At 35.0% G+C, this 9,763-nt stretch overlaps 3 protein-coding genes across 3 annotated transcripts in view; 1 reads left to right on the top strand and 2 right to left on the bottom strand.

Moving 5' to 3' along the window:
• LOC110012187 overlaps positions 1-383 on the top strand; it is a gene marked incomplete in the record, with an annotated part of 1,073 nt that extends 690 nt beyond the window's left edge. The window contains 1 exon segment of the mRNA XM_020695072.1: positions 1-383. Coding sequence (XP_020550731.1) covers positions 1-208 — 208 coding nt within the window.
• LOC105165273 (probable galacturonosyltransferase-like 4) lies at positions 572-2,235 on the bottom strand. Its single transcript, XM_011084235.2, has one exon. It carries the CDS (start codon positions 2,178-2,180, stop codon positions 1,146-1,148), a length of 1,035 nt encoding a protein of 344 aa, XP_011082537.1. The 5' UTR covers positions 2,181-2,235; the 3' UTR covers positions 572-1,145.
• LOC105165272 (auxin-binding protein T92) lies at positions 4,275-6,337 on the bottom strand. The gene is made up of 5 exons (XM_011084234.2): positions 6,114-6,337; positions 5,880-5,986; positions 5,547-5,750; positions 5,339-5,406; positions 4,275-4,783 (listed from the first exon to the last, which is right to left on the bottom strand). The coding sequence occupies exons 1-5, from the start codon at positions 6,190-6,192 to the stop codon at positions 4,675-4,677; spliced, it is 567 nt and encodes a 188-aa protein (XP_011082536.1). The 5' UTR covers positions 6,193-6,337; the 3' UTR covers positions 4,275-4,674.

The raw sequence follows: 9,763 nt of genomic DNA, 5'->3' as shown, positions 1-9,763 counted from the left end.
GGGGGAAGATGAGAAAGAGAAAGCCAAGAAAGAAGAAGCTAATCAGGTGAAGGATCAGCCCCGTGAAGATACCAAGCCGAAGCCCCCAAGGCACTGGGGACCTCTTCTCAGTGTGGCCTCCAACATAAACGAAAAGACCGAAGCATTCATCAGCAGCAGGAAGCGAGCAATGAGAAGAAACTACAGCCTTGATCCCGAAAGGTCATGAGTTATTTATTTCATATTGCAATTCAAAAGAACATGAATACTATGAACTGCAGATTTTTCCTGGTCCTCAAATCAAAATGTTTCTGTTTAATATCGGGATCGTGTGCAGACCCCTTTTGTATTATGGCATAAATGTCTCAGTTAAGGCATCTCTGATGCTAACAAGTCTTACCTGATGCTGTTTCTTATCTGCACTTATTCATTGATCATCTGTAAATCAGGACATGACCAGCTAAACCAAAGAGCAAAAGAACTTGCCAACAAATCATAATCACAAGGAAGCATCATCGGAGAATTAGAACCATTAGAAAAGTAAAGGAAAAGCAACTAAATGAAGTATGACGGATGATAGAAAGAACACTGATAGAGAGACACAGAACACATGTATATATTCAAGTATCATAGTACATTTCAGTAACGATATATAACTAATTAATAAAAGAGAAAAAAATGTAAAAGTAACAACTACAGAAGTTTTGGTCAGAGGGTTATCAGTCTGATTTCCAGAGGATCATCAAGCTGTGAGTATTCAGTCAGCAAGCACCATATGAGTTATGCACAAAGTAATCTCTCCTCCACTTTCTTTACCACTAGAAGTGGAAATCTTCACAGGACTATAGTAGTTAATTTTTTTTTCTGGAGAATTGCTCACAACCTTAGCTTCCCCTACTTTTTTCTCCCTCAACATATAAAAAGAAAATAAATTAAAAATAGAAAAACAATCAATGTATCTGTGATCTTCAACCTTCAAGAGGTTAAAGCAAAATTAAACATATATAGTTTTGTGGATTTTTAGTTCTTTTTTTTTGTCCTTTTTTGGAATAAGATGTAGCAGTATAACTTTTCTAACTCCTGATATATCACCTCTACATCATAATCCCCCTCCTCACCTCAAATTCCAAGCCACCCCCTAATTGAACATATCCATATTTTACTTATCACTCTTCAAATGAATGCTTAGATGATCGATAGAGATCGTAAGGAGCCCACAAATGATCAACATTGCAAGGTCTTCTTGAATCCAGCCTCAACCAAGGCTTCCCTTTGCCACTCCAATGGAGGAGGCTAATGGGGCCGGGATGCAATCCCCTGCATTTCCCTTCAATATTATCACCTCCCAACCCGTGCTGGTTCCACCTGTGATCAACCGGCTTGATATTCCCAGCCAAAACAAGCAAGAAAGGCGGCAAAGAACCCAAGTGATATATCCTCTTCTGTTTCTGCACAACCATCCAATCCTCAACTTTCTGAGAATAACCCCCCTTTCTCCATTTCTCCACATCCATAAGCATTACCCCTGTGTTGAAATAACATGGCTTCCGCCCCTCAAACGTCCTTGACAACTCCGGGTCCGACCAGAATGCATCCGTGAAGTAATTCGTCAGGTTTGCATGGCAATATTCAGGTGCAGCCAGGACTTTCTCCTTCAAATCCACCTCCCAAAGCTTGGCCACGTCATCCACCATCACAAGGTCTGAATCAAGATAAATCAGGCGTCTAACTTCTTGAGGCAGAATATCAGCGAGATAAATCCTGGCATAATTCAGGGGCTGGTCCAGGGCCTGGCGAATGGACTTGGAAATCAATCCACGAACCCTTGTGATGTCAAAATGGTAGACTTTGAAGTTAAGATAAGGGAAAGTGGATCTAATGCTGGAGAAAACCTCGGGCTCCTGCCTAGCCCAAAGAAAATGGAAAACCACATTTTCCGGGCAGGTGGAATGCTGGAGAATGGAAAGAACAGCGGCCATGGTTCCACGCAGGTAGTTTGCATCGAGGGTCATGGCGATATGAATGGTGGTGTTCTCCGACGAGGAGAAGCAAGTTTTTCCATTTCGAAAAGCGGGGGCCTCCCGGAAAGGGAGCTTGGAGGAGGCGCCGGCGGCAGCATTGGCGTGGCGGAGGAGGAGGAGGAGTGACAGGAGGGCGCCGAGAAAGTGAATGGAACAGGTGTTGGAGAAGAAGGCGACCATCCTGCGCTCATAATAGCGAAAATGAGAAAAATATGGCAGATGGCAGCAGCCATTAGAGGCTGGTAAGGAGAAGGTTTAGGAGTTGGAGTTGGAAATGACTGATGGATAGAGGGATTGGAGAGGGAGGGAAGGAGAGAGGTTGGTGGGATTTCCTGCTCCATTGGGAGGCACAGATTCATCTTCGGAGGATCCATGCAACTATCTCTCTCTCTTTTTCTATTTCACTCCTTTGCTATGCTTTTCCCATTTTTCCATCTATATAAATACCTAAATTGCAACTACCTTTCCTAATTTTTGCTATAATTACAATTCAAGCATTGCTGTTACAAAAAATTGTAAATACTCTCATAAATGAAAAATAATTACGTAGCCCTAGTATTTTACAACAAAGTTTTATAATAAATTATCAATTAAAAGTTCAAAAGAAATTTATTAATAATTGGTTTAATATGTAAAAAATTCGCAGTAAATTCATGCCAAATTTGTATCTTATGCATTTGAAGGATTGGTCCAAGATGAACACAAATTTCTTGTTTGGATTGGCTGATTTGGCTAAAGGGTGTTCGAGTATAATTTCATGGCTAATGATTAGATATCAAAGTATACAGTATTTGAGTCGGACATGAGTAAACCTAAACTACAAGTAAAAGTTTGCTCATGCCTATATAAAGGAACCTCCATCATACAACATTAGAGATTACGTCACAAATTTCATACAGCACAAGGCACAAGTCATAACAATTAAAAAGGTTTCAAATCCAAAATGCTTTGCTACGACGAAACTCTACAACTACCAATGTTCCATGACTTTTTTGACACCAAAATCTTCCAAACCTTGATATCAATTTTCAAGGTGACACTTAGTTTACTCCAAAAATTCAAAGAGATTGCTCATCAGCGTCATGAACAAGCTTCAAGCTCTTGATCGACGCTCAAAGAGAATAATCAGGGGATTACCATCACTACAAAGATTGTATCCACTTTTCATTCAAATTAATAAAAAAAAAAAAACTGATTTGTCCATATTTTCTTCTGTCGAAATTATTTTCTTGCATACATGAAATTTTGTGTGAGCACTTAGACAGTGATATGGACATTACTAGTTTACCATTGTTGAATTATAGTTTTTAAAAAAAATATTTGAAAAAATATATAAAAAATTGAGGATTGGGTAAAATAAATAATCCATAAGGTTTATTAGTCCATAAAAGTATTTTAGAAAATTTTGAAAAATATAAATAATTATAATTCATAATTCAAAATAACATTTTAGCCCGTTTACCGAAAAATTGAATAAAAAATTTAATGAAGACTAACAGAATGGACTTGTTGTTAAACGAACGCCAAAATAAGGAGAACATTTATAATTTCTCAAATAATGAGAACATATTTATAATTATACTAAAATTTATGGGAGGTGGCTGTAATTTACCAAATTTTATGTTATATTTTAGATAGTTCTCCCCATTTGCCTTTTCTTTTTCCTTAAAAATAAAAGAAGAATAATTTAAGGCCCAGATGTAGCCTGAGAGTTCTATTTATGGAATATACATACATATATAAGTGGGAGCTTAATTTGTCTTCCTATAAACGTGAGAAATTAGTTCCCTGTTTCTCTTTCTTTTCTTTATCAAGTCTTTTCATCTCTCTCACCCCTTTTCTTTTTTTGTTTTTCTTTTCACGGAGTACATACCAAAAACTATTTAAAGAATGATGAGATAAATTTGATGTGGGGATTACATTTGCTACTCTTAAAAGATATAAATACCCCAAATTTATTTGGTTAACGCTTTAATTGGTCCTGGATACCCGTTACAATTCTACCGTCCCAATGCCAATATGAACAGAATAACCACAAACCATACAATTAAAATATATATAACAATCGACGTATAATCATACAAATCGATCATACATATAAATATACGCCTTTCGTGTTGTAGGTACAACTTGTAAGATCTTAGCTATTCTTACGAGTTTGACAACTCAACGACCTCAATGAATGCATCATCATAGAATTATAATAGAGATCTTCTCGGTGTTATCTTCACTTAATCTATCTTGCAGCTAGATTGGAGGTCACTAGGTTAGTTATGAAACTCCAAACCCGTTTCCGAATTATTTAAAAATGGAAAAATTCACCCAATCCTTGTCAAGTGAGCAGAGTTACAGAGCGAATTGAAATAAAAAATTCAATCCGGTTAACAACTCTGGAAAGGAAACAAAGGGGTACAGGTCTCTATGGGCGACAACTCAACAGTTTGGACTCAAAATTTTCTACAAAAAGTCTTGTGTTCGAACTTGAATGTGTGTGTGAGTGTGTTAGGTGAATGCGTAGAAGGAAAAACCAAAAAAAGAAAGAAAAAACAGGGGTGGTGCAAGAGTCTGGTAGTAACCTTTTATGATACAGTCATATTGTTGCAATCTGAAACTTCAATTTGGCAGCAGCTGAAGTTCTTTCAGAAAGTCATAATGACAAAATTCTACTAAAAATTCAAAGCTCATCTTTTATTGGAGACGTTTCATAACACCTTTCGTCCCAATAATAAGGGAACTTCAATTTGGCAGCAGTATGTGGCATATACCAATCATCGTATATGAACCTGAAATCAAGTTTTGAAGGGTGATAAATAATTAGATCCAAAGATAAAGCAGACTATCAACTCATTGTTCTTGCACAAAGAACACAATATTCTTAAACCTAGTGGAGTCCATTGATAAGACATTATTGAACCATAGAAGAGGAGGGAAGTCTAAGATGCTTCAACATGGATAAGAAACTTGGAGCAGATAGGTTGGTATCTAAATCTCAAAGGTTCATTGCAGCTGTACAAAATAGAAACCGTTCAATCTGTAATCTGTTTTAAGGCCAAATGTAAATTTCCTTCCCATATAATCTTATCTCATAACAGCCAAACGGGTGGCAGTATAATTGAAAAGGGATCGGTCAAGTGAGCATATAGAAGCCCAACAGACGAAACTAAACTCCCGAGTTCTATAAGAAACTAATGTTTAAAAGTAAGGAGATGAATGACAGTGGAAGCAACATACAAGATGGAGGACTGCAATCAGATCAATGGCTACCATCTAAAAACCCAATGCAACAAGAGCTGGAAGCAGTCAATGGCAATGTGAGAGAGAGAAAAATGACAACTCACACTTTCACTGGTGGTCGAGATATAATAACTAGAAATTGCAAATCCTCCTGTTCATTCGTGTTCCAGACCTATAACATAGCAGACATGCAGATCAGTGGTTACCATAAACGAGCGCAAATCAGGATAGATGCAGCTGTTCGAAAACACACCCTGCTGCTCTAACATGACAAACATATTAGTAACAAACATAAATAATTATACACTCTACCTGATGAGCATCATTGACGGGCACATAAAATGTACTATTCGTGAATATTGGGAACTCCTGCGGACTGCCAGGATAATTTTTATGGGAATTCGAGGCAAGATAAAGAGTACCACTCCCTTTTAGAACCACGAAGATTTCCTCACAGGAGTGCCGGTGAATCGGCGTTCGAACACCGGGAGCGAATGTTTGAAGCCACACCTCAACCTGCCAAGAAATCATATCGATCCCACCATTAAAAAGTTTAAAGCAGAATCAAACTCAAAGGTACATGGTCATTTAAGGTTCAACAGTAAGACAACTAAGAACAAAACAAATGAATTGAACTTCAGTAACCTCCTTAAAACCGTGCATGACTGAACCGGCAATAGTCATGTGAGACAACCCGAGCCTACCATAGTTATCCTGACTAATCTCACTGATATTCCTAACTATAGGCACCCCTGCAATCCAATTCACACATTAAAAACAAGATGGTACTCTAATAATCCCAAGAAACCGGGGTACACACCTGGTTAAGTAAAAGCACATCAGATGTTTGTCAAAATGAGTGATATAAAAGGTACTTGCCGTTGGCTGCACAGTAGGAAGCTTCGGCAGTCGAGGAAACTAAAAAAGCAATCAAGAGAGAAATCCACAGACAACCCATGAAATTACAAGGAACGCTGAGCGTCTTCGGATTGCGAAACTCCGGTATCTCTTTTCTGGATCATGGAATTTTACATAGAGAGAGTGAGAAGCTTCAAGAGCTTCCGTCCCTTACTTAGGCCTCAATTTTAAAAGGCGAAATTTCACTTTTACCTATAATTAGGGCAGTTGCTCTTTTCATCCTTTCTTCTTTTAAAATACACATTTAATTTTGTAAGTTTAGAATTTTTTATAAATTTAGTCCTATAATTATTGACGAAATAGATTTAGTTTTATATATATTTTAGTAAAGTATATTTAATATACACTTTTGTTCTATCTTCTTGAATAAAGAAAGCGTTGACCAAAAATATGTAGCGAAATACACACGTGCAATCACCTAATTGATATCATTTCTCACAAGAAGAAAATACACATTTTTTCAACATTTCAAATCCTAATTTTCTCCCCAAACTTCCAATTTCTACTTACCAACCCTAATTTTTCTCCCAAATCGCCCCTCTCCAAATTCTATTCATGAAATCCTCTTGACGTAATTTTTTTGAGTTTTTTGTTTGATAATTGGTACGATTTTGAAATATTTGAGAATTCTTCAAATGCTTTCTTTAACTGTAGCCTTGTATGAAACGTTTTACTTTTATTTCTTACTACATCGAATGTTCGGGAACACCCCTTGGTTCGACTGCTTATTTGTTTATGTATGAGGTTTTTGTTTATACCTTAATTTCCCTCGCTTGCTTCCGCTAGTCCGTTCCCGGGCCGATCCACTTGGCTTCACTGTGCTCATCCTCATTGTGTGTTACATACATCATGATGTGGCGTCTACTTTATTTTGTTGTCGACAGTTGAAGCAGGTTATCCTTGAAGGGCTAAGCTGACTACAACAACAATGAAATTGCTAAGTTGATCATAGGAGAGCAAGTTGATAACAGTAGGTAGAGGCGTTTGACTTGCTCTCGTGCTTGCAACAAGAGCAAAAAGGTTTTGCAAAACTGTCCTGACAACATCAATGAACTTGATGAGTTGTTCATAGAAAAGCGGAGCAATAACAATGTGTAAGACTGACAAATTGATAGCGGGAGTACGAATATTGGGATATCCCAAGGTCTGATCCTAAGGTGGTGGGTTGGATCCTACTACCACAAAGAGGGAAGTGTTTCCCTCAAAGGAATTATTATCACAACCATTGTCAAAGTTGGCCATTTCTCACACCTTCAACTCAAGTTTCTTGTAGATGGCACCAATGATGCACACCGTAGTCAGTAGCACCACAAGAGTTGAAGGAACTTCAGTGAAATTCTAAGATTAAAGAAGAACTCAACTGCAAAATAAGGGTTAGCACTCCGATGCTAAAGTAAATATTAGAATTATTGAATAAACAATAGGAAAACTCCAAAAAAATAAAAGAACAATGGTGTTATAACGGAAGTAGAATGATAAAATATTGAGATAAGTGATAATAATCATGTGAAGTGCCAAAAATGAGCTAAAAGATAGTTGAAAATCGAGGGAGACTTGAGTATGAGAAGGTGAGATACTTGTTACTAATATGACTGCACAATAGCCTTTATTTATAAGCCACTGGAGGGTGAATTCTAAAAGTAGTTTCAACTTGCAATACACTATTAGAAAGTTGTATGAGTTAGATAACTAAAAAAGAAAATAGATTACGAGTTGGACTTATTTTAAAGAAGTTATGACAGTTTGAGCAAGTCTTGTCAATCAACTCGGATTCAGTGGGTTTTGTTTTACCTATTGTAACCAGCTTAACCAACGACGATATAGGAGGAGTTTATTGTTGGTTTTTTTGTATGATGTGTCTTGTAATTCATAAATACATGTGACATGTTGTCCTTCTTGTACACTAAGTCATCTTAATGGATTAGATTCATTTTTAGGTCTGCCAAGTTAGTAAAAGTGAACAAGATATGAACTTGCTACATTATTTATGGGACAATAGGGATAGGCCTGTTGGGCTGCCCGGTGGAGACGCACCTCCTTAGCTTTGAGTTTGAGAAAAAAATATTTGAAGGGAAATCAATACTATTTATTAAGTATAAGAGGTTTATAAAAATTAATATAATGTGCATTACGTAGATTTACAAAAATGTCCTTGTTCTTCTTAACTCATATTTTCGTAGGCTTATATTGTAATTTCATCTAAAAATTGTAATTACCAATATGTAACTTCAATCATTTTCTATTCTTTTAAATACTCCATTTATTATAATTTTATTTCGTGATGATATTATAGTAAACTAATATATTTTACTTAATATTTTATCATTTCACAAATATATTATTAAGATCAAATGCATAATTACTATTTTTTATTTTTTTCACACACATCAAGTGTCGTTTACTAGTAGAAAATAAAAGGTAAAACAATATTATTTGAAGATTGCTGGTTGAAATGATAAAATTGTGATAGTGTACATGATAGGGACTGGGGCAATTTTTATAATTTTATAGTCCAACCCAATATTGTGGCTTTTAAATATTTCAATTTTTCGCACTTTATAGTTTAATTGGATTAAGGCAATTTTTGTGGTCTCAGACCAAAAAACATATATATATATATATATATATATATAGATATTATATTTTATAAGGGAAAAATAAAATTTAGCCAATGTGTGAATTACCTCTTATAAAAAGATTTTTGCAATTTATCTCCTTATATTTTTTAAGATGCAACAATTTAACCTCAATATTTTTTAAAATTAAGCATTTTACCTCCCTAGACAGGGGGTAAATTGCTTCATTTTAAAAATTATAAAAAACTAAATTGCTATTTTGTTTTTTTTTTTTTTTTGCTCATTTGTAATATCACAGAAAACAAATTGCATTAAACTCTATTTTATAGGTTGTAGGGTCGTTTCACTTATAAAATCAAGTGGATATTTTAGACTTCAATTATTCCAAATACGTGAGATATATAATACTAAAATACGTATTTTAAATCACAAGTGAAAATTTTACATATCACATAAATTAACAACCTGTATGATAATGGTCGAATTCTTTGGTAGTGAAAAAACATGTTCCACTGTTTTAATATAAACTCTACTCTCATGTGTTAGGTAAAACAAAAGACATTTTTCTCTTATAAATGACGGTTATGACATCGCAACACCAATTTTATCGTTATACCAATAATATTCCTAAGTTGATTTTCGTAGCTTTTTTTTTCTTTGTTGCTTTCTTTCATTCTTTTCTTTTTTTTATTGGTTTATATATATGGTTTTATTCATAATATACTTTAAAACATAAAATATTATTTATTATATGTATACAGGAACGACGTGGCATGGTGGCTAGTATTCATATATATAAGAAAAGCTCACAAAACAATCTTAAATTAATGTAAAAGATGAGCTTCCCAAAGAAAAAGATGGAAAATTTTATTTCGAAAAGTTTAATAATGAAATGAGATTTTTAATTTTTTTTATTGGAACTTATAATACAATTTAAAATTTTAAACTAGCAATTCATATGAATTAGAATATGCTAATAATAATTTACTTATTTTCGTTAATTGCTTTTTAAAAAATTTAATGTTTGGAAATATA

This window comes from Sesamum indicum, linkage group LG6 (assembly GCF_000512975.1).
Source record: "Sesamum indicum cultivar Zhongzhi No. 13 linkage group LG6, S_indicum_v1.0, whole genome shotgun sequence".
Taxonomy (NCBI): Eukaryota; Viridiplantae; Streptophyta; class Magnoliopsida; order Lamiales; family Pedaliaceae; genus Sesamum; species Sesamum indicum.
Note: the sequence above shows the minus strand (reverse complement) of the source record. Positions and strands in the feature narration are given on the sequence as shown.

Coding starts and splice junctions, on each gene's coding strand:
- LOC105165273 (XM_011084235.2), bottom strand. CDS start 2,180: ATGGTCGCCTTCTTCTCCAACACCTGTTCCATTCACTTTCTCGGCGCC.
- LOC105165272 (XM_011084234.2), bottom strand. CDS start 6,192: ATGGGTTGTCTGTGGATTTCTCTCTTGATTGCTTTTTTAGTTTCCTCG. Junction 5,751..5,879: donor TCATGCACGGTTTTAAGGAG/GTTACTGAAGTT, acceptor ATTTCTTGGCAG/GTTGAGGTGTGGCTTCAAAC. Junction 5,407..5,546: donor CCGTCAATGATGCTCATCAG/GTAGAGTGTATA, acceptor GCTATGTTATAG/GTCTGGAACACGAATGAACA.